Raw genomic sequence first — 25,045 nt, 5'->3', positions numbered from 1 at the left:
GACGCTCCTGCGGACACGACAGGCCGAGTCATTTACTGTAAGAGCAGACGTCTCAAGACTCGAGATCGGCCGTCTTTGTCGTAGTCATACGGCAGCCCTGATCATCACACGTGCCTCTCTTTTCCTTCCCTGCGGTCTCGACTTGTGCCCTACTGGGGTCCCCGTCACAGCTCCTCGATAAAAGCGTCGAGCTATTTAGGAATCGCCGATGACAGAGTGAATGTAAAAACAGACCAAAGAGAAGTGGAAAGGAAGGGAGCGGGTGTTACGAGCCGCTCTGGACTTTAGTTTTTATACTCTGACACCTTAGGTGGGTCCTGCCCTGAGTACCCTCTTAAGTTGCTTATTAAGTAACTCAAATGGGTAGCGGGTGGGGTGTAGGGTTATAAATTAGGCTTGTTTGGGTTTTAGGTCGGAGAGGGACAGGGACAGGGACAGGGACAGGGATGGAGAGTCGGGGTTGGGTGGTCTGGCTTTGAGTTTTTGGCTGCTTATTAAAGAAATATAATTGTAAGCTAGGATTTGTTTCCTGCCTTGCCCCCTGTGTTGGCTGGGATTGGCTCCAGCAGACCCCCGTGACCCTGTAGTTAGGACATAGCGGGCTGGATAATGGATGGATGGCTAGCCAGCTAAGTAATAAATGCAAATAGTTTGTATCTAAACTTTGTGAAGGTAGACAGCTGTGTTCGTGTGGTTCTCCTGCCTTGCTTGGTTTGTGTCATTTTCTCCATATTTTGTGTGTTGTGTTTTTTTGACAAAAGAAGTTTTTATTTAGCGGGTTTATTTTTTTGTGTTTCGTCTCCGTCTCTCTCACTCACTCGTGTGCGGCCTGTTTATATATCCGTAGACTCTTTGGTAGGCTGGGAAACGGGACCAAAGCTGGATATCCAACTGAAGACCGCCAGGAAATAACCAAGAAATGAACGCTGCATCCCAGCAACAAGATGCTGATTAATAATAATGATCATACAATTTATTTATATAGCGCCTTTCACACGCTCAAGGCGCTTCACAGAGTTTGACAAAGAGCGGCAGGGTATCCGGTATGTAGCATTGTACAAACCAGATGAAGAAGAGTAAGACAGTAAATTCAGAGGAAAGTCTAACAGAGAACATCATTGAAGGCCTGGCACACACTGGCACACACACACAGGTGGCATGAGCGTCTTGACATGGAGGTAAACTGAGAGACGGGTAATGAAGTCAGGTAGAGCTGAAAGCCGTCCTGAACAGGTGAGATTTAAGAGAATTCATGGAGTCGGCTGACCTGATTCATTTCAGGAGTCTGGGCACTCGCTAAACAGCTGAAGGCCCTGCTGTCACCCACGGGGTGTAGATTAGTGAGGGCACAGAATCAGAGGACCTTAGTGGATCAGCAGGCAGGCACATCGTGATGGAGAAGGCCGCTGACGTAGTTTGGCGCAGGTCGTTTAAGGCTTTGATTTGATATTCAATCCTGTAAGACGCGGAGAGCCAGTGAAGACGGAGCAGGATGGTGTGATGTGCCCGCCGCTGCTGGTTTGTGTCCGGACTCTTACAGCCGAGTTCTGAATAAGCTGGAGCTGTGATGTAAGATGAGAAGGGGCGCCAGCCAGTAGGGAGTTACAATAATCGATGAGGGATGTGATCAAAGCAGGGACAAGCGAAAAGGAGAGGAAGGAGTGAACACGGGATACGTGACGGAGGTGAAAGTAAGAAAGTTTCTTAATGTGATTTATGAGAGCGGAATAAGAGAGGAAGGAATCACAAACGACACCGAGAGTCTGTGCAGGAGCGGCAGGTCTGAGGAGATCACCGCCAAGATGGACTGAGCAGGAGCTCATTTTATAAAAACGAGTTGAGGGGCTCAGCATACACGGGAGGCACTCGGTGACGTCAGGAGATCTGCTGGAAACGCGTCACCTTAAGGTCTGAAATCAAAATGAGTGGGCAAGAAGAACTTTGGGAAACGATTGTGTGCTCAGACGTGGCACAGATGTGCTGTCCAGACCCTAATACCCGATAGAATAATAATTCTTTCATTCTTTGCATTTATATAGCGCCTTTCTGGACACTCCACGTGCGCAGCAATCGCAGGTTAAGGCCCCACAGAGCAGAGACCCAATTGGCATTTACAGGATTTAAACTGGCAACCTTCCGATTGCCAGTGCAGATCCGTAGCCTCAGAGCCACCACATATACACTCGCCCTTACAATGAAAGGCGGTGGCGGTGGTGGCAACGTTACCAGCAGGAGCCGGGTAACGAGGGACAGCTCAAAGAAGAGCAGAGTTACAGGAAACATCCCAGCCTGGTGAAAATCTGAAGCCCGAGTGAAGGTCGCCTTTCAGCAGAGAACAGGAAGGGGAGAGCCGGTCAGGAGTACGAAAGTGCGGGCGCTTGGCTCAAAGTCACATCTCAGCTCCATCTGAAAATCTCAGTCACGCCAGGATCGTCCAATAAGAGCCAGCGGGCCAAAACGACCCCTGGGTTGTGCACAAGTAACAGAGTCGGAGTCGACAGGGGGCTCAGAATATTTGGGCAATGGGCTCTTCACGGTTTCCGACTCCTTTGGCAGCCTTTGTCTTTTCTACTGTGATGAGGTCAGACAAAGATATTTCAGTATCGGAGGTACGTAAATCAGCGGCATTTGGAAACTCTGCTAGGCTTTCAGTTCTCTTAGTCACGTTGGCGTCGTGTTCTTCGTTCTTTAACAGCCCGAGCTGAACGTATGAAGTAGTTTGGTGCGATATTAGGGTTAGGGTTCACCATGAACGGCATCTGCTAACTGTAGTAAAGCAGTCTTTGCACACATTTGGCCAAACAGCACCATTAATTTGGGAAAATCACTATAATCAAATTGGACAGAGTTAAAGACGCTAAGATATGCACTGGGTGTGACGAGGATGGATAGCATCAGAAATGAGGACATTAGAGGGTCCGCTCAGAGTCAGAGAGGCAAGATGGCGTTGGTTTGGAGAGATGTTGGGTATATTGGGAGAAGGGTGCCAAGCATAGAGCTGCCAGGCAAGAGGAGAAGAGGAAGGCCTAACAGGAGGTTTATGGGTGTGCTGAGCTGCTGGGGGTGACAGAGCAAGGTGACGAGGACAGGAAGAGATGGAACAAGATGATCTGCTGTGGCAGCCCCTAACGGGAGCAACAAGAAGAAGAAGAAGATTATAATCAAATTGGACCATAAAATCCTTGTTTTCTAACCTTCATTTAAGGACACTACATCCTGGAGGGTGGTGGTGGCACCGCTGCCCCACACCAAGGAGACCAGGGCTCACATTCTGGGTCCTCCCTGTGTGCAGTCTGCATGTTCTCTCCATGTGTGTGTGGGTTTCCTCCCACAGTCCAAAGACATGCAGCTTGGGAGGATTGTCAATCCCAGACTGGCCCGGGTGAGTGTTCACCTTGTAATGGACTGGCTCGCTGTCCAGGGTTTGCTCCTGCCTCGTGCCCTATGCTGGCCTATGCCAGGCACCGCAGCTCCGGACAAAGTGGGATAGAAAACAACTGACTGCCATCCTGTAGGAATCGACGTTTCACAAGGTCCACACTCGGTTTGATTTGTTTCCCTGAAAATCCATACTCTAAATTTGTGGAGAAAGATTCATTTTACGTGACAAAACACTCATCTGAGATGCCAGCTGTGCCAAAGGACTTTGAAGAACACGAAGGCGGGACTCAAAATTCAAAATGTCTGTTTCAGATTGAGGCCCCACTGGGGGCTCAACAAAGTAAAAATGTATTGTCGCCACTCATCAGAGGCACAGACTGTCAACCATGAAGCTGCCTTGGCATCAAAACAAAAGGAAGAACTCGGTACAGAATCACAGAAACGCCAAGGGGGATGCCAAGCACACAACTCCTCAATCCTGGGAAGCTCATAAGCAGATTTCTTCTAGTAGCTTCACTAAACCCTCATCGGCCCCCCAAATGTGCTCAAACCTTTTTCTCCCCCCAAGAAATCCACTAAAGGGTATTGTGGCTCATCTGTAGTCAGGAGCTCCTCACCTCCCTCAGGTTACATTGGGAAGAGGGACACCTCAGCTGCTTACATGTAAGATGGAGGTGTAGACAGGAGTGTGTGTGAGAGAGTGTGTGTGTGTTTGTGAGTGTGCGTGAGAGTGTGTGTGTGTGAGTGTGTGAGTGCGAGTGTGTGTGAGAGTGAGTGTGTGTGTGTGTGTTTGTGAGTGCGAGTGTGTGTGTGAGAGTGTGTGAGTGCGAGTGTGTGTGAGAGTGAGTGTGGGCGTGTGTGTGAGTGTGTGTGTGTGTGTTTGTGAGTGCGAGTGTGTGTGAGAGTGAGTGTGTGTGTGCGAGTGTGTGTGAGAGTGAGTGTGTGTGCGTGTGTGTGTGTGAGTGCGAGTGTGTGTGAGAGTGTGTGAGTGTGTGTGTGTGTGTGTGTGTGAGTGTGAGTGCGAGTGTGTGTGAGAGTGTGTGTGTGTGAGTGTGGGCGTGTGTGTGTGTGAGTGTGAGTGTGTGTGAGTGTGTGTGTGAGTGTGGGCGTGTGTGAGTGTGTATGTGAGTGTGTGTGTGTGTGTGTGACTGTGGGCGTATGTGAGTGTGTGTGTGTGAGTGCGAGTGTGTGTGAGAGTGAGTGTGGGCGTGTGTGTGTGTGAGTGCGAGATGAGAGTGTGTGGATGTGTGTGAGTGTGTGTGTGAGAGTGAGTGTGTGTATGAGTGAGTGTGCGTGAGTGTGTGTGTGCGTGAGAGTGTGTGTGTGTGTCTGCAGCTGGGGGGCCTGAAGCGGTAAGTCAGCGGAATAGCAGAGGTGCACTTCTACCAAACAGACGTCAATGCCAGGCATCACTGGCACACCAGAATTACCCAAGATGCATTGCTATTTACAATTTTAAATTTTATTGAAAGCTACTTGAATTTCCGAAGGTTGGAAAATTGTATTGAAAAGTGACTACGGTGTGTGCCGCCGTGTGCCTGCCCCTGACCTGGCATGAAGCTGTTCTTCACGGTGTGCCCTTTTTGCTCTGCAGGACCCACTTGGCGCCCCGGGTTTTGGCTTAGGGAGCTCATTAATGTGTGAAGACGCGGCTTGCTTTAGTCAGGGATGGCGTTCAGCGTTTAATCCCATATATAGAAGAGACCCCACTAACGGCAGCAAGTGAAGGATTTTTTGGAAAGCGCAGACTTCCAGAACATTCGCATGGTGTGCTCTGTGCACTCTGAGCTGTAAAACTTCCAAGCCTGAATTCCTTTAAAGAAGAATCGCCAGGCGGATTCATTTATTTACTTTCTAAATTCTGCGTAAACACAGTAAGTAGGCGCGCCGCCCGTGTTTTATCAGTTTCTCTGTCTGTGTTACTTGCTGAATTCCGTTTTTCTCACGAGATCATCTTTGTCTTAAGAGGACCTTCTCCTCTTATTGTCACGATACACAGCAACATGGCTGACAGCGCTGGTGTACAAAGACAAACAGACGTCACAACTCACTGAGAGACACACAAGAACAGTAAAGAGGTGAGCTTACAGCCAATCAGCATGACGCAGATGGAGAATATCTTCTCGGAGTTGGTGTTGGGGGACACGTTGCCAAAGCCCACGCTGGTCAAGCTGCTGAAGGTGAAGTAGAGCGCAGTCACATACTTGTCTTTAATGGAGGGGCCAGATGAGAAGTCGCTGTCATTGTACCGCTTGCCAATCTGGTCGGCCAGGTTGTCCAGCCAGCCAATCTTGTGCACCATGTAGGGGCGCTCAACATTGCCGATGGCGTACCAGATGCAGGCCAGCCAGTGCGCGATAAGGGCGAAGGTGCACATGAGCAGGAAGAGCACCGCTGCGCCGTACTCCGAGTAGCGGTCCAACTTCCGGGCCACACGCACCAAACGCAGCAGCCGGGCCGTCTTCAGGAGGCCAATCAGAGTGGTCGTCTGCAAAACACAAGCCAACGGGGTCTTGATATTCACTCGGAGAGCACACGGTTTGGGGCACCAGTAATGCCAGGCTTCTTAGCATTGCTGGGGGCATTTTGGGGATATTTTAGGCATTCGTTTCATCAATTGGCACTCATTACAGCGAGCCGATCAGCTGTTCGGGAAACCTGCGACTGGGACCTGAGGTGTCGTCCTCATTAACGTCCCAGCCTGGGCTGACTACAAGGTGAGCCCACCGTTAGCCCACCCGCGGACTCGGACTTCTACCAACTCAGTAGAAAGTCTGCAGCTGGTTGCCATTTTGTTACTCTACTTTTTGACTGTGCCCATAACAAACGTATATTAAGTTTAATCAGTTTACCACACAAGGATTTTTTCCAGCCACATTGAAAATGAAATGTAACATTTTTTGTCCTTATCAGATAAGTGTGTATAATTAGTATCTTTAGAAATGATATTTTTTACACATTTTAATATCTCTAATAGATCACATCAAGGCAGAACCATTCTGGAAAGTCCTTCTCAAACTAAACAAGCGCCTCACGAGACAGGCTGGGACACAGTGACACACACACAGTGACACACACACACACACAGTGACACACACACACACACAGTGACGCACACACACACACACACACGCACACACACAGTGATGCACACACAGTGACACACACACAGTGACACACACACACACAGTGACACGCACACACCCCCCCACAGGGTGTCAACGCAGTACATCGTTAGACAGCAGACAGCAGAAAGATATGCAGAGTCCACGCAGAACGTCCAGTCCAGAATTGAGACTTCCCGTACCTCACTGGCGGACATTTAAGGGAAGGCAACGCCCGACCTGCCATTCTACACAGTGACACACACACACGGCTTTGATGCTGCTGCTGTTTTTTAAACAAACACCAGAGTGATGATGATGATGATGATGATGAGGATCAAACATTACAGTGACTTCCTCAGCCTTGGCTTTAAGTCCCAGAAACAGAATTCCAAGATCTCGACATCAGCGGCTACTGTAAATGTTTATTCCAAGGAGTTTCTTGTAAAAAGGACAACCTTGTAGTCAAAGGAAGGTTTTGACTTTACGGGCTCCTTCTAATATTTATCATTTACCCCAAAACATGTTTTTTGGATTTTTAATAATTAGTTTCCTAGATTTTTCTTTTGAAGTGAACTAAAATAGACTCAAAAAATCTGTCGGGGTCAGTGTGGGGTTTTCATATCAGACGGCCTGCACTTCAGAACAGCTCATCCACCAGGAGCGACGCATGTCAGGCCCGGCCAATACTTGAATGGGAGACCACCTAGATAAAGTTTGGGTGGATGCTGGTAAAGGTGTGGGTGAGACCAGCAGGGGGTGCTCACCCCGAGCTCTGTGTGTGAATTCCAATGCCCCAGTGCCCCAGACAGAGGTGTAAAACTGAGGTCCCGACTCTGTGTGGTCTGTGGTGGGCAGCTGGGGCCCATGCCCAGCCGGGATGCCCCTCTGGCACTGAATCCAGGGGAACAGCCATGGGAGGCCACTTACTTCTGCCCGAACACTTGGTGGCGGCCCCCTGGGTTACATCGGGGCCACAATCGTGGAACACCAGAGCTCCGTCCTGTTGGGCTCCATAGCCTCTGCCAGGGGGGGCTGCACAGCTTCCTGAGCCCCTGTGGGCTGCGATGCAGCGACACCCAGAAGTGCGGCCTGAATGAGGTCAGTCAACACCTGGAGCACTTCTGGGTGGGCTATGAGAGGGGCCAGCAGCCACTACTTGGGATGAGAGTCGGGAGGAACGACGATGAAGCTGCCTGGGAGGAGTGGTGGAGGAGAAGAAGAGAGACGTGAGCTTGGTGTTTGGGTTTGTGTTAGGCTTGGGAACACGAGGAGGACGTGACAAATAAACCTTTCTTTTAATTTTACGTGTGCCTCATGGCCGGGCGCCAATATAGCGCCTTTATCACAGGTCATTAAAGACTCCAGGACATCTTTTGAAAAGAATACGGTTATCCCGATGTCCTGTCTAAATCGTACACCACGGCCTGGTCATTCTGCGCATGTAGGCACATGAAGCGTAGCCACGCAGCACTCGGTGTGAGGCAGGAGACGACTCTGAACAGGAGCCAACCTCATTGGAGGGCAGCACATCTTCAACATGGAGGAAAGCAGCGAGTCGCCAGCCTTGGGGGTCACACTGAGTGGGCACCACACCGCTGTGCCCTTCCACCCCATTAAACTCAACACACACAAGGACCTGACCTGACCAGACCTGACTACGTATTGCCGGTGTTTTGCACGTAAGCTCAGCATTCCCTAAAATCCACAGGATTAAGAAGATACTTTACGTGTTTCATTAAAGGGCTCTAAAAACTAAACTTTAAGGGGAAATTTTGCACCAACGTTAGGAAGTTTTTCTTCACACAAAGAACGATAGACACTTGGAATGAGCGAGCAAGTAGTGTGGTGGACAGCAAGACGTCAGGGGCTCTCAAAACTCGACTTGATGTCATTTTAGAAGAATTACGTGGAGAGGACTGGCGAGCTTTGCTGGGCTGAATGGCCTGATCTCGTCCAGAGTGTCCTGATGTTCTAACTGCGATGGCTGACCGCGGCTTTCTGGTTATGTGCACACCAGCGCTTTTAATGTAGAGGTTTCTGTTTCACTGATAAAACACGAAGAGCGTATCAGAGGTGAAAGTGCCCTGCAGGCTTTTACTTGAATTTGTCACTTCAATGACTAAACAGGGCGACACGGTGGCACAGTGGGTAGCGCTGCTGCCTCGCAGTTAGGAGACCCGTCTGGGTTCGCTTCCCGGGTCCTCCCTTGTGGAGTTTGCTTGTTCTCCCCGTGTCTACGTGGGTTTCCTCCCACAGTCCAAAGACACGCCGGTCAGGTGCATTGGCGATCCTACATTGTGCTTGGTGTGTGGGTGTGTGCCCTGCGGTCGGCTGGCGCCCTGCCCGGGGTTTGTTTCCTGCCTTGCACCCTGTGCTGGCTGGGATTGGCTCCAGCAGACCCCCGTGACCCTGTGGTTAGGATATAGCGGGTTGGATAATGGAGGGAATTCCCAGGCTAATATGGTGGGGCACTTTAAAAAATGGCTACCAACACATCATGTTAAGATGGCGCTCAGAGCTTCATTTTAGTGCAACGCTGATATTCTCTTTGAATTATCATTAGGATCATATCTCCACAATCCCTACAAACCCTTTCTCTGCTCTTGTTTTTCCAGTTTCCGGTGCCAATCTGTGCCACCTGACCACCTGATCAAAGCACCATGCTGGACTGAAGGCCAGATGTCCTCATGACCATCATCATCATCATCATCAAGTTCTTCTACATGGAGCCTGAAGATCATGAGGACTGATTGAGGTCATTGATGTCTGGTAGAATAACCAGTGGGAGCTGACTGGGTGGTCTCGTGGCCTCGGACCCCCTGCAGATTTTGTTTTTTCTGTCCTCCTTTTCTTTTATTCTGTGTTCATTAGTGTTGCCTGGTTTTATTTTTCGGTTTTCTCTTCCTTCGTCTCCATCTTTTGTATAAATAAATTGTTGTTGTTGTCAAGGCCCCCCGTGTTGACCCTCAGGTCTGCTTTCCCCCCTCACCTGTGATTTATTACGCTTTATTTCCAGACAAGTGGACTACTGCGGGCTCTTCTGTTAATGTGGCTGCTAACGTCCCGACTCCAGGCTGCTCCTCTGACTCGTTTAAATTCGTTTCATTCTCCGTCCCCCAATACAAACGTGGCCAATGTCTGATCTCGTCAGGCTTCGGCCCTCTTGTTACTTCACACGTGAGGGGCTCTGCAGCTCAGTGACACACCACCTGGTACTGAAGGGAGTCTATGAAGCTCCTCCATTTCAGGTTGGCATTCAGAACGCCCGCTACGCCCGCTTGGCACGTGGGCTCCATTCAGCGCCTGGTCCGGAGGGCTTCGCTCGCCTTCTCTATTGCTGGGATCAGGACAACATCAAACACACGCACATCAAGCAGACATTTAACGAGACCTCCACAAGCTTACTTACCTCATCAGAGCCAGAGCGGAAGACGAGCAGGTCAAAGGGGATGGCCGCCACAATGTCAATGAGGAACCAGCCCTTGAAGTAGTGAACGGCAATGCGGCCTGGGTGGCTGACCACCTCGTCGTTGGTGTTGACGTAGGTAGTGCGAAAGTTGATGAGGATGTCAACGATAAACATGACGTCCACAATGAGATCCACCACATTGAGCGGATTGCATGTGTAGCAGCTGCGGCGCTGCTCTTCCTCTTGCTCATTTAGGAGGAAGGCAGCGGAGTACGGCGTGAAGACGGCTGTGTAGATTACAAGCAGCAGGATCAGCCAGTCCCAGACTGCCTTGAAGGGGCTGTAGTGTAGGATGGTCCACTTGTGGATGCGGGGAGCCTGCAGCTTGTACTCTGGAAGGACGTCTGCACCCAGCGACAGCACCTTGGAAAGAAAAGAGAGAGAGAGAGAAAATCACGGGTGGTCTCCCCTCGACCTTCTCGTATACTCGGAGATGGAGATTTGGAGATTTGGAGTAACCCTACAAGACGACGGTTAGGTTTTTATATCATGAACATTAAAGAACCATCAAGAACAAATGAATTATACATTGAACGATTATTATAAAAGTCAAATTGAATAAATCGGACTCTACAGCTGCTGGAATAATAAAGTAGAGCACAGCCGGTTAGCGGAAAAGGCCTGAAAGTTCAGAGAAATATCAGCGTTTTGTACCAAACACTTCGGTTGACCAAAGTAAAAGCACACACTCGTTATCGTGTTTACACACACAGAGACAGACAGAGAGACACACAAACAGACAGACATACAGAGAGACAGACAGACAGACACACAGGCACACAGACAGACAGACAAACAGACAGACACGAGACAGAGACAGACAGACAGGCACACAGACAGACAGACACACAGACAAACAGACACAGAGACAGAGAGACAGACAGACAAACACACAGGCACACAGACAGACAAAGAGATAGACAGACAGACACACAGACAGACAGACAGACAGAATTCCACAAATGCTATTTTCAGGCTCAGGGAGGTCTAAAACATCGAGATTCATCAAAATCTCGAGGTCAAATTTCTGGACAATTCCCTACACTTCGTATACAAGAAAGTAACGAGCACAGGAGGAATCCCAGCATCCTAGAGGAGGCCTGCACTGCAGACAGAAGTCACTGCTAAGGAACATCAGACCACTGAGGGTGTCTGGGAAAGCAAAGCCACAACAACCAGCTGGAAGGTGCAGCAGACATGTCCGACGTTGCGGATTTTCTCTTTTCTAAGAGCACTGGGGACCTGAGCAGAGCAGCATTCCTGAGACCCTCGTCTTTCTTTCTTTCTTTTCAGATATTGTGTGATGGTCAGACACAGTTTGCTGGTCGTGTTTTGGATCTCATTATTGTTTGGCAGCTAATTAAGGAGTAAGAAACAATTCAGGAGTCCGAGTCTTTGAGAACAAGTCAATTAAAATGAATTCAAAAGAAGTGAATTAGCAGCAAAGATGGGACACTAATGAAGAAGATGGTTAGAATGAAAACCTGCAGCCACTGTGGCCCTCCAGGCCTGGAGTCTGAGACCCCCGCATTAGTCCATACCTGAAACCACACAAGAATGACGATAAATCCAGAAAGGTCACAACATTTAGGTAAGGCGTTACGTGTTACCTCGCTTGCTGCGGAGGATGTTTGAGTGACAATTGTGTACCAGTTTCATTGAAAGAAAATATATTCCTAAATAAAATTAGCATAAAATTCTATCAGCTAAAATGAAATCACAAGCAAGAGAGTCTGACAGGAACTCCACTTCACACTACCATTGATTGAGTTTCTTACCAGTGTTTCCAGTTCAGTGTCAATCTGTCACGTCACTAATTCCAGTCTCTTACTAAAGCAGGGTCCACGAAAAGCCCCCCTTCTTTCTACTACCGTCTTCTGTCCTTTTCCTTCTCTTCATTCTGCACCCTCCTTTATGCCCCGTCTCGGTAATCGAGTTCACTTTGGTTCTTTAAAACACTTCCACATCAGCTGTCCTCAAGAAATATCCACAGAAGAACTTTGTCTTTCTTTCACAGATTTTTGCCAACATATTTTAAAATAATAAGATTATTGATTTAAGTATTGTAAAAGCAGATTGCATACATTTCACAATAGAAATCTACACGTACAACATGGAAAACACTCTCTGGCCTTATCAGCAGCAGCAGCACACGACTGAAGGAAACCCTACGACAAACACCAAGAGTCGCAAAACAAGCAGTTAAAAATCACACGGAACAATCAAAATGATCTGATCTCGTACGATACCTCGAGGTGCTAACAGAAGGAATTAAAAAAAATGAATCCATCACATCTATAATGGTTTTAAGTCATTTTAATCCAGTAATTATTATTATACTTAATGAAGGACTGGGATTTGGGGATTGCCTAACTTCAATGGAGTGTTCTTCAACATGGATTCTCAGTGCGGCCTACTGGCCTGGCACTGGACTTTGAACCTAAAGATTACTGGTTCACTCAGAAGAACATGAGGGGTCTCTGGAATGAACTGGGCATCAATACTGGACTCCAGCGATCCGAGGCTCAGGTGCCAGAAAGGAATGTGGACAACGCTAACGCCCTTCACCAGTTTTAAAATAGATTTTCATTCCTTCCACCATCGCCTCCTTCTTCCAATGACCAGTGCCCCCCATGCCATCGCTGCTACATCAAGAGCTACAACCACTTCAGCTGCTATGTATGGTCAGTAGGAGCTCTCCATGACTGATGACCAAGTCAGGAGGCCACACATGGAGTCAGGCCTGGAGATCTTAAGGCTGCAGCCCAGTGGGAGGTTTAGTCACTCAGGTGTGTTTTTGAGAAAGGATTTGTTGTTTGTCATAATACAATGACAGCTATTTATTTATTTATTTATTGATCCATCTGTCTATTATATAGTGCCTTTCTATCTATCTATCTATCTATTATATAGTGCCTTTCTATCTATCTATCTATCTATCTATCTATCTATCTATCTATCTATCTATTTATCTATCTAATCCTGCTGACTACGCTATCTATCTATCTATCAATCTATCATATAGTGCCTTTCACTCTATCTAATCCTGCTAACTGCCCTATCTATCAATCTACAGTATTATACTATGCCTTTCACTCTATCTATCATCTATCATATAGTGCCTTTCACTCTATATACCTATCTATCCATCTAATCCTGCCAACTATGCTATTTATCTATCTATCTGATCCTGCTGACTATGCTGTCTATATATCTATTAGTTTCATCCTTTACTCACTAATCCTTCCTGTACTTTACAGTATAAGGCCCCATCTAAACTCAATTGTACTTCAGTTTATCAGAGCAGTGCGATTTCACGCAATGACAGACTCCGGCTGAGAATCAGTGGCCCTAAGAATTAATTTCTCCAGGAACTTTGGTCAATTTGTCTTTTATTATCTGACCTTCTCCTTTTTAGGTCATTTTGCTTTCTTTTTTCCAAATCAATATTTCCCAAGTTTGTAAGCAAATGATATAAAGTGAAGTTTTTTTGCATCATTCGATTCCCATGTGGGTGAGTGCTGCTTCTTGTTCTTCTTCTGCTGTGGTGGCTCAGTGTTTCAGCTCCAGAGCTCCTCCATCACAGACACCATTACTGTGGAGCTGGTGAGCTGGGCTGTCCAGTTTACAACGCCCCCAAGTCATGGGGCTGATGCTCACTGGAGACCTCAATCTGTACCTGGATGAATGCACTCTGTGATGGACTGACTGCTTCCCTGATCAGTTTGGTATCATTGGGATGGAGTTGTCCCTGTAGCCACATCAAAGATGTCATCCAGGACAGCAACTCACTTTCCCTAAAACTGATTTCAAGTCGGCCTCTGCCAAAATAAATCAGGAAATTCACTTGTAAAATCCTCAGCTTGAAGAAAAAAAGGACACTTCCTGTGAATGCAAGAGTTTGGAAAGACAATTTCTGTTGTGGTTTAAATTCCAATGGTAAGCCGATTTTTCTTAAGTGTCATGAAACAGTGTGACGTAGTGAGCCCGAGTGCATGGCGTCCTCGCTGTACGACGTCAAAGGCCAACTTTAAAGGTGATTGTTGGAATGCAAATGACCGTCCAGGAATGACACCCTTGATGGGACGCCAAGAATGGGATTAGGCGGCGAGATGCACCACATGTGTGGAATGTCTTTGGTGTCATCAGAATGAGAAGAATTGTTTTGGGAGAATAAGGCACAATTCAAAAACTACAAATACATTTACAAAAATGAGTTCAAAGAAAAGTTAAGCCCCACGTGCAGCTGCTCCTCTAAAACGAGTTCAGATGGCAGCGTGTGACTCTGCTGTGACAGACTACCTCATTCTGTTAATGACACGTCACTTTCTGACCCTGGGCAGGGTCGCTGAAGCCTAACTCAGCAAGCAGAGGGCACAAGGCAGGGACAACCCCTGGGCAGGCTGCCAGTCCGTCGCCGAGTGGGCACACTCATCCACACACACGAACGGGCCAACCTGGTGACGCCAAACCACCTACGCTGGATGTGTTTGGACTTGGCGCAGTGACACGCAGACACGGGCAGAACATGCCGACTTCTACCCACAGAGGCACCCTTACCACTGCTGTTCATTCCGTCTGGTGAATCGTCCTCACAGTCAGAATGTAACAAAGAATAAGAAGGGTGAGTTAACCCAAGACCCTCGCCAGTCACAGCAGCTCCTTAACTCTTCTCGTCATTTTGAGAATTTTGATTTTCTCCGGGCCTGCAGTAGGGTCATAATGAGGGTCCCAGACCACAAGACCCACAAGTCTTCACTGTAGTGACATGAACTGAGCCTTCTGAATGAGATCCAAAAAGACCCCTCAACGTGCCCACGGCTCCCAACTCTTGCTGACTGCAGACAGGAGGCTCCTGCTGTAAATGACCCCGTAAACCCGCCCTACGTGAGCTCAGCTTTGAACATTTTGGTCACTTTTACAAATCTGCTTATCGTAGACGTCTTTCAGAAATGCACTTCTGAGCCCCCCACGTGGTCACACCGTCAGGGTGTTATTTTTATACAATAAGATCTCTGAGAATGTAAGACTGGCATCGGTACACGCTCTGCCTGGAGAGGCCCACCACACTGCAAACAATTTATATTAAAGTGAAAAACACGGGCGATGTGCTTTCTTCATAATCTGTCAAGCAGGAATTCATTATTAGTGCTGGTGATTTACTCGAGTAATTTAGCTGAGACTCTTAAACCAATTCAGGCGCCTGCCCAGTAACATAACACAGGCCTGGACGAGGTGCCATTCAACGAGTGGACCACCTGACATACACGCTGACTGAGGGCCTGCCCGCCAAACAAACACGAGTACAGAGTACAGAGTATGGCAAACAAGGGTGCTAGCAAATGAAGATGTGCATCAGGATGGGGATCCTGTGGGCGCAGCCTAAAAACTGTGGGCACTTCACTCTCGTACGTACCTGGTGGTCGACACTGAGAAATATGGGAGGGCAAACCGCTTTGAATATCAAGAAAAAACATTACATTACATTATAAACAGTCTTGTTGTCCTACCAGAATGCCATTCTGTTTTTTGATGTTGTTTAGGAGCGCCAGATTTCAAAGCATATTGGGAAATTGGAACAGACGGACATGCAAAGGACAACCAAAACTGGTGAGTACTGAGAAGTGAAAAGACTCCAAAGTCAGACATTTATAGGGGGGCTTGCACAGGTTTAAGCAGCTGAACTATCTGAGTTGTGTGTAATGCTCTGTGCTTCAGACCCAAGTGAGATGTGCCCACTGCTGGCATCAAGAAAGGAAGAAACAGCGAATCGAGTTCAACGTGTGTGTCCAAGTGATTCAGTAGCTGGTGAAGGCTTTGTGCAGCTTGTTCAATACTGCATTGACATATCAGGCAACTCTGAGGGCACACGTGAAGACACTCAAGTACTTTAATAAGGATGTCTATTGTTTAGAATGTCTATATTTTAATTACAGGACCCCTAGACTGTGAACTGGTCTGCCTGCTACTAGAAGAGATGCCCCTTCAGTCACATGACTCACCACTGCAGTTCAGCACACCCTGACTAGAGCTGCTGATTAACTGTGCAGACTGTCATTAGCACTAAAACACAAGTCACATGACAGTTAGAATTTGTCACTAACCGTCACCTATTCTGTTTCACTTCTCGGTGCTCAAATGTGGCACTTGGTGACACTGCCCACCTACCTGGCACTTGGTGCCACTGCCCAACTGCCTGCCTAAGGTAAAGTCATCCCTGATGGAGGATCGCAGGAATTGTCGGATAGTGTGATTTTGAGCTACACAATAATAAATTGTATTGTATTGTGTTGTATTGTATTGTGTTGTATTGTATTGTATTGTGTTGTATTGTGTTGTATTGTATTGTATTGTATTGTACTGTGTTGTATTGTATTGTATTGTATTGTATTGTGCTGTATTGTATTGTGTTGTGTTGTATTGTATTGTGCTGTATTGTGTTGTATTGTATTGTATTGTGTTGTATTGTACTGTGTTTATTGTATTGTATTGTGCTGTATTGCATTGTGTTGTATTGTATTGTATTGTGCTGTATTGTGTTGTATTGTATTGTATTGTGTTGTATTGCATTGCATTGTGTTGTATTGTATTGTATTGTGTCGTTCTGTGTTGTATTCATGTCAGTAGCACATGCCTCAATTAAGAGTCACTTAACCGATTTCAGTGACTGTCAGACTACCTGTGGAAATGGAATTCCAGCTCCAAAGTGCCCACAACGTACACGTAAGCCCTGGAGCTGTGCTGGCACTCATACTTCATCCATAACTTCACAGCTTTAAATTAAATGGCAGCCCCTGTTAAGTTTAAACCAAATTAAATGTGCAGTTGGTAAGTTGCTGTGTTTTATTATTAGCAGGTTAGCTACTAACTAAACAACTAGAAGTCAGCGTCCATGTTTATGTAGTGGAGACTTTATTACTGAGGGGGATTAGCTAGCAGAACAAGCTGTTTCTTCCTCTGTGTATTTGTCCAAAGTGTTTACGACGTGCCACCAGCACACTAGTTGTGAGTGACACATGACATAAGCCGATGAGGCCACACATGTCTAGCCAAGATACCCAAGTCCATTTCCCGGTTTAAGAAGTTTTCCTACTGTGCCACTCAAACTCTAGTTCTAGAAGTTACAAAATCCATTAGGAGTCGTTGATCTCTAAAAATGCTGCACCAGATGTCAAGTTCTTCTTCTCCCAAATTAAACACAAACTTGTTGAACTTGCCCCCCGACATTAAAACACTTGGCCAATCAGACCACAGAAAGCCTGCTGCAGGCGTCCTGAGGACTTGGCTATCTGAGAATGCGGAAACAGCTGGATGGGCCTCCTGACTAACGTCGCCATTCAGACTTGAGTTTGGAGCCAGCGTGTGGATGGAGTAAAGTTCACTTATCACAATTCAGCCCAGAAGCTCCAGATCACGTATTTAGAAGAAATTCTGTTCATAGGGACCTTATTGTCACATGTACAGAGTGAGGTGACATTCTTACTTCCACGTGACAATCAACATGCAGCACTTGTCACTCTCCAGAGCCGCAGTTACTGAGCAGAACTCCCTGACCTCCAAACTTCTGTCTTCCATAAATTCAACAGCTACCTTCCTTCAACACTTCTGTCTTCTTTACCTGAAAGATCTCAGAACACATTTGTCATAATCTGGATACCATCCATCATCCAACCCACAGGGGCATCTGCTGGAGCCAACCCAGGCCGCAAGGCAGGAAACAAACCCCCGCTTTACATTCTCCCAGTATGCTTTGCTCTGCGCGCCAAGAACCGTCGGCCCCTGCAAGTAAGAAGACTCGACTGAGGATACGCAGGCCAAGGCTAAGATGTCACCGTCAGCCGCACCCTTGCTGCTGTGCCTCAGCCCGGGTCCCAGTTCACGCTTTAGGACTCTTTTTGATTCCTTTATTGATGTGCCCTATTGTTTTGTTTGCCTGTGAAGAGTTCCTTGTGTTATGTCGGTGGTCCCCCGAGGGGCCAGGCCACCTGCCAATCACCGCCCTCCACTCTGTAAATCCAGAGGGTCTCCCGCGGCTCCTGACACTTTTCTAAATGACTGGATTTTCGACTGTCATTGACGTTGCTCACCTGGATCGCCTTTTGTTTTAATCAACTCCATTGTGCCTTTTGTGCTCACAGAGTTTGCTTTTGTTTCAGAGAGGTTTTGTAGAAAGAAGCCCCTTTTATTTTATGCAGTTACGTGTTTGCCCTTCGTTACTAGCCGGGGTTGACGGCATTTTGAAATGCTTCTTTGGGACTCCTAAGTCACAACACCTCTAAGGCTGACATATAGATGGAGATGGAGATGGAGATGGAGATATTCATAGCATCCGTAGTCTGAAACACGATCTGACTGTACGGCTGGTTACCTACCAGGTAGCGCATGTGGCAAACGTCCACACCTGATGAGCCTAAATATGGGCGAAACACGTGTCGCATACGGACAGTAAAACTATATAACATATATATATATATATTGTGACGGACAGCCGGGTTCCATGACCATAAAAGGGCGAACCCTCCTTCGGTCGAGGCCAGAATCGGGAGGAAGAGGACGAGGTTGTCTGGGAGGAGTGGAGGTGCCAGGGAGAGTTGTAAGACAGTGTTGTGTGCTTTTGGGACTGTGTTGGGCCTGTGGGACACGGGAAGACGTGCGCCCACGGGTGAAGAAAAAAATAAAGCCTGTTGATTTTACACATGCCGGGTCAGGCGCTATATAGAGCGGCCTTTACAATGGATATACTTTCACCATCCCTGAAATACTCAATATTTAATACATACAATACACTTAAGATTGGGTTCTTCTTAAATCGTGTGACAGATGGCTGGGGTCCACGCCTGGCCGGGACGTCCCTTCACCACAACTGCCAGGGGGACAAGGGTGGGAAGCCCAGTATCTCCCCCTGGACGCTAGATGGCAGCCCCCCCTGGGTTGCAGCGGTGCCTCGGACTCCCCCAGGGCTTCATGGGAGTTGGAGTTCTGTGCAGCTCTGTGGGGTTCCGCAGGCACCACCAGGGGGTGCTGCAACAGGAGCAGCTGGTCCCTTTTGGGCACTGGTTTCGCCTCACCCAGAAGTGCAGCCGGACGTTGGCAGTCAACCACCTGGAGCACTTCTGGGTGCCGGATAAAAGTCGGGAGGAGGAGTGGTGGTAGAAGAGAGACGTGTGTTGGGTGTCTCTGCTGGTGCTTTTGGGACTGTGTCGGGCCAGTGGGACACGGGGAAGAGAAAATAAAAAGTCTTTCATTAAATGTGTTCCTCCACAGAGTCCATCTGTGTCGGGTCAGGCGCCCATATAGCGCCTTTTTATTACAATCTGTATATTGATAAAACACCTCCATTCACCGAGCAACTGCCCCCAAATATAACCTTGTTACTGTATGCAAATGAGACACCTGGCCACCTTTTCTGACCTTCCATGAACATACGTATACATACATATATATAAATGTCTTGTCACACGCTTACGCCAACGATAAACAGCTAACGGGCCTAAATAATGGCCAGGGGGTGGCAGAGTGTGCCAACTGCCCCTCTCAGTCTCTTGCAGACCATTCCCGGGAAATCCCACTTGATTCCGGCACCGCTGATGACATCACTTCCGGTTCCGATGCCAGTGATGTCATTTCCCCTACTCTTGGTTAAAACGGCCATTTTGTGTCAAGGCCAGTCAGCTCTGGTCCGCACATCGTGCTTATTTCAAATCAACGTTTAGCAGCCATGAGACAATGCCAGGCTTTATGATGTCTATGACAAGAACATAATGAAGAATAGAAAAATAAAAGACACAGTAAGAAAATCAAAATAAGTCAACATGAATTAACATAGAATAAGAGTAAGGTGGTCCGATGGCCAGGGTGGACAGAAAAAACAGACGGCTGGAGAAAAAAAAAAATAAAATCTGCAGGGATTCCAGACCAAGAGACCACCTGACCAGACCCCTCTGGGCAATATGACAATATAATAAATAAATATACACAAATATATAAAAATATTCAGGGCTCTTCAAAATGAAAGAGCAGATTTCAAACCAACCGACTGAGCCAGAAACGCATCCCGGTCGCACATCACTGGATCGAGGAACGTTCAAAGTTTAGAAGCCCACCTCAAAGTCGCAGTGACTGCCACCGAGTGCGGCTTCTCGTTTGTAGTAAAACTAAGACAACTGCGTTGCTCTAAAGACCGCCATGTAATGAGCCACTCCTTGGCCGAGGTGGTCTGGTCCTTAAAGACAATGATGTGACGTCCTCTTCTATAACATAGTGAAGGATACGCATGTGCAATTCAAATCACATCAAATCTTTGTCAATTTATTTATCGCTGGTTCTTGTTACGTGCGTATGTATTTGTACCTTATTAGCACACTTAAGATGGCGACAACACCACAACTTGCCAAGTGTGAGTCCATTGATGAAGTGCAACTGGACTGGAAGAGGCAGACAACAAGATGGCGCTCATCGTCTCGGTCCTCCCAGCCAGGTCTCCAGACCTTACACCCCCTGCTATTTTTTATCTATGGGGGTACATTAAAGAAAGAGTGTTTGTGCCACCTGTGCCCGCTAATCTTCAAGAAGAGTTGTGTGTGGTGAGAAATGGCCTGCCGTTGTGACGTTTGTCGCCCTGCAAGTGGTGATGGCACACGTTGAGTTCATGCGACCTCAAGGACCACCGGGCCGAACAGTGATGTGCGACCGGGACGTGTTTCTGGCTCAGTCAGTTGGTTTATTTAGACAGACACACTAGGGGTTCACCCACTGCTCGCCAACCCCCCCCGGCCTGCGCCACACGCCAGCCACTTCACGGCTCTGCTGCTCGCGTTGTGAAGAGGGGGGCTGAAGACCCCCTCGCTCCTCCAAACCTCCTCGTAAACGGTGGGCGGCACAATGAGAACCAAATTCAGTTTTTTTTTTTACCTCCTCTTTGCTCGCTCGGCTGCTGCTGTGTAACGTGATCTTCATCTCGTGCGGCGCCCTGAATGTTTAAAAGCCTGCACGGCAGCGGTCCTACTCTTTGTCTTTTATTTCCAGCCCCGGGTCTCGCGAGTTCTTGATATTTTTTAGTTTATAATTTAAAAATCTGAAAATCTAACAACATTATGTTAAAGTTTGATAAATGTTGAACAGAATGATGTCAAACATACATGTAGGTTTTAAAATAAGCCCAGTTTAAAGCGTGACGTAAAATGGCTGCACTGTTAGGCTTAGGGTTTCATACACAGACGGAGAGAGGAGACGTTTAGAGAGCCGCCTGTCAGGATGCACTTCTCTTATCACCAAACCTAAAAAAGAAACCATCCATCCCGCTGTATCCTAACATGGGGTCATGGGGGTCTGCTGGAGCCAATCCAAGTCAACACAGGGCGCAAGGCAGGAAACAAACCCCGGGCAGGGTGCCAGCCCACCGCAGGGCACACACACTAGGATGGCCAATCCACCTGACCTGCATGTCTTTGGACTGTGGGTGGAAAGCCACGCAGACACGGGGAGGACATGCAAACTCCACGCGAACCCAGACGGGTCTCCTAACTGCGAGGCAGCAGCGCTACCCACTGCGCCACCGTGCCGCCTGGCAAAGAAACTAAAATACTAAAAAGAATAAAAAAAAAGGTTTTATTACAACTAAAGAGAAAAAGGAAAGCTGCAGGACTTTGGAGGCATAAAACACAACTAAAATAAAAAGCTGAACCCTAACCCTTTGAACCCCCCTGCCCAGAGCGTCCGTGCCAAGCCAAAGGGTGTCAACAGCGGGTACAGGACCTCTTCTTCTTGTGCATTCCCACTACATTAACGTGGCACGAATGCCTCGAGGGTTGCTTTTTTCCCCAGCTCTCCAGCTGGCATCCCTACCAGGGCAGGTTACCATTGGCATCCTTATTGCAGCACCTGTTGGCAGGAGCCCTGAACCAGGGACAGGCGGTGAGGTCCAGCTCTCCCAGTGCTCTCCCAGTGCTCTCCCAGTGCCTTACACCACTAGATAATCGGACCTTTTAATTGCGTTTTCAGATAATGAAGCGTCATCTTCACAAACTATTATAACACACTCGGACTTAAAAGCGTATTTTTATTTTAGTCATTGAAGGAATGGGAAGCAACTGGAAACGTGCAAAGCTGCAGCCGCGCTGCCTGGCCTATTTTGGGAGCTGATTCTATCGGTGACCTTCCCTCCATCATCCAGGTCACACTCCTCCGTCTGCCCTTAGTGACAACGGTTACTAAGAGTGATGTAAATTATTTTATTGGATTTTGAACATTTCTGGCTTCATGTAATTAGCACGGCTCCATGGACTGCTGGCACGTAATAAATCCTCCCATTATGAGGGGGCTGACAAACGAGAGCATTTCAGAGCCACAGCCTAAAACAGAGCGGGAGGAAAGCGGGCCAGCAGGTAAAGTTGGCATTCCCTGCAGTGCCACCCTGAGCACAGCTGGCACCCGGGCCGTGTTAGTTGTATACTTCAATAGTTAGGGTCTGTCCTCTGAAGGAATGTCACAGGCGATGGTAAAGCGCTGGCATTGATATGGGATGTGTGTCTGTGCTTCGCTACGATGGAGGAGGACGTTGCTAAAATGATTTTCCTCAGAGGATTGCAGTTTCTCTTACCCTAATTTCAAATGTATGTGATAATAAATATTTGCTGACAGAGACCCAACATAATAATAAGAGTCGCATTTCTGATACGTTTTGTCAGGAATGTTTCAAAAACGGGCTAAGCTGTGAGATCCCAGTAATTCCTATTCGTATAACACAAAGCCTGCCTTTACCGTCTCGTGTGACCGAAGTCCCCAAACCCGTCAGAGTCACGTCAGCCCCTCATCGGCCACACTGTGCTAATGGTAGGCACAGCATCAAGAAAAGAAAAGGCAAAATAAATGAGAGGAGGGGATGAGAAGAAGGGATGTGTGGACAGAGGACTGAAAGGAGGTGACGATGACGATGATGATGAGACTTACAGGACAGACAAATGAGTCAAGAAACAGGACAGTAGAGAAAGAAAAGAACGAGACAAAAGATCTGCACATTGTTTAAAAGTTCAACGTGTAATTTGATCATCGCACGCCTCGCCGTTTTTTTATGTGCCATGCTGCAGCAGCAACGACAACCAAGGCTGGCAAAGTAAACACGTGGCTCCCGGTAATGAAGTCAAAAGCAGGAGGAGGAAGAAGGAAAGTCCTACTCACCGGTTTCAGCTTTTGCTTGATGCTCATGGTTCAGAGTGAGAATGTGACAAGTCAGACCTCGACGGATCAGGGAGGAGATGGAAGCCGGCAATGAAGACCCGCCCACCCTCAGCCCACCCTGCCCTCCACCCTGAGTAACGCATGAACATGCAAAGCACGGGCAACGTCATTCGAGAGCAAATTCGACCCGGAGGAGCATGCAGGGGCAGACATGGCAGCTGAGCCGTCAGTCGTCTGCAGCTTCTCACTTTCAAACTGGGCCTTCCCTAAAAGGTGTCTGTTCACAGTCCGCGCTGCATTGGTAAAGGTGCCAGTGCCTTTTCAGATGGCATCTGACAGGATTTGGAGTCTCGAGAGGGGAGGTAAAATGCTCGTCCAGAACAAAAGAAGGCAACTGAAAATAATCCACAAGGCTGAGGGTGCGACACTAATTGAGGGTCACCTGTGTACCCTGGCGCAGCGACTCTGCTGAAAGGCCTTCTCATAGGTGCCCGCCATTGCACACATTTTATACTGGGTAATCATGCCACTGGGGCACTTTGGCATGAGCAGAATAACAGCCAATAAAATCACTTCAATCCAACTCGCCGGAGGCTGTGCCAGTAGCACTGGTGGAAAGGTAGGAGCCAGCCAGAGGCCAAACTGGCCAGTTCAGAATTGTCCTGGGGGTGAAGGGGGGTGACTGGGGTCCAGGTATGAGATTATACAGTCGTGGCCAAAGGTCGGGACAATGACACAGACATGAATTTTCACCCTGCGTTGGGCTGGCGCCCTGCCCGGGCTTTGTTTCCTGCCTTGTGCCCTGTGTTGGCTGGGATTGGCTCCAGCAGACCCCCGTGGCCCTATTCGGATTCAGCGGGTTAGAAAATGGATGGATGGATGATGCCAATTTACATCAACTCCAGAATGTTCTGACGAGTGAGCAGTGAATTGTAAAGTCCCTCTCGGCCATGAAAATGAACTTCATCCCAAAGGACCTGCTGACGTCACACAGGTGAGAGTGCCAGTGAGGATGAGGCTGAACGTCACTCTGCCACGCTGATGGAGTTACAATAGACAGGTGAAGAAGGCATCAGGGTGCCCAAGGGAGTCCAGCAAGTGCCAGGAGCGTCTCCTAAAGTGGATTCAGCTGCGGGCATCACCAGTGCAGAGTTTGCTCTGGAATGGCAGCAGGCAGGCAGGTGTGAGTGAGGTGAAGACTTGTGGAGGACGGCCTGGTGGGCATCAAGAAGGGCAGCAAAGAGGCCAAGAAAAACATCAGAGACAGACTGATATTCTGGGATTGGACTGCTGGGGTCAAATCATCGTCTCTGATGAATCCCCTTTAGGATTGTCCAGAGAAGAAAAGGTGAGTGCCGCTCCCATCAGTCGAGGGTCATGCCAACCACAGTAAAGCATCCTGAGACCATTCATGTCAGCCAAGGCAGTGCGGGGCACAGAACACAACCAGGAGTAAAGAATGGGAGCAAAACATCAACCGAGAGCAACTTCTGCCAACCATCCAAGAACAGTTTGGTGACCAACATGACGGAGCACCAGGCCATAAGGCCAAAGTGAGAACTGAGTGGCTTGGGGGACAAGACATTGACATTTGACACTCCCTTGACCTTCATCCCATTGACAAACAAAAACCCACCAATTCTGATTCTGCCATCAGTCAGGATTTGGCCCAGACGTTGATTGCCAGCCTGCCAGGGTGACTTGATAAAGAAAGAAGGGCCAACACTGCAGATACGGACTCTGTGCCACATAAACTTCATGTCACTGCCAATCAAAGCCTCTGAATCCTCTGAACTGCGTGTCATTCTACTTCAGTACACCAGAGAGACATCTGACATGAAGATCTAAAGACACCGAAGCAGCAGACTTGGTGAACACCAACACTCGGGTCCTTCTCGACACTTTTGGCCAC

The 25,045-nt window shown here is 48.0% G+C and overlaps 1 protein-coding gene across 1 annotated transcript in view; it reads right to left on the bottom strand.

The window, feature by feature from the left end:
• Positions 1 to 25,045, bottom strand: part of kcnh6a (potassium voltage-gated channel, subfamily H (eag-related), member 6a) — an 86,528-nt gene that overhangs the window by 21,990 nt on the left and 39,493 nt on the right. The window contains exons 7-8 of the mRNA XM_039740871.1: positions 9,898 to 10,320; positions 5,470 to 5,869 (exon numbers count right to left, since the gene is read on the bottom strand). Of these exons, the coding sequence (XP_039596805.1) occupies positions 5,470 to 5,869; positions 9,898 to 10,320 (823 nt within the window). The remainder of the gene's footprint in view (positions 1 to 5,469; positions 5,870 to 9,897; positions 10,321 to 25,045) is intronic.

The sequence above is a fragment of the Polypterus senegalus genome, chromosome 17 (assembly GCF_016835505.1).
Source record: "Polypterus senegalus isolate Bchr_013 chromosome 17, ASM1683550v1, whole genome shotgun sequence".
Classification (NCBI taxonomy): Eukaryota; Metazoa; Chordata; class Cladistia; order Polypteriformes; family Polypteridae; genus Polypterus; species Polypterus senegalus.
The sequence above is the reverse complement of the archived record's forward strand: the minus strand, read 5'-3'. Positions and strand labels throughout refer to the sequence as shown.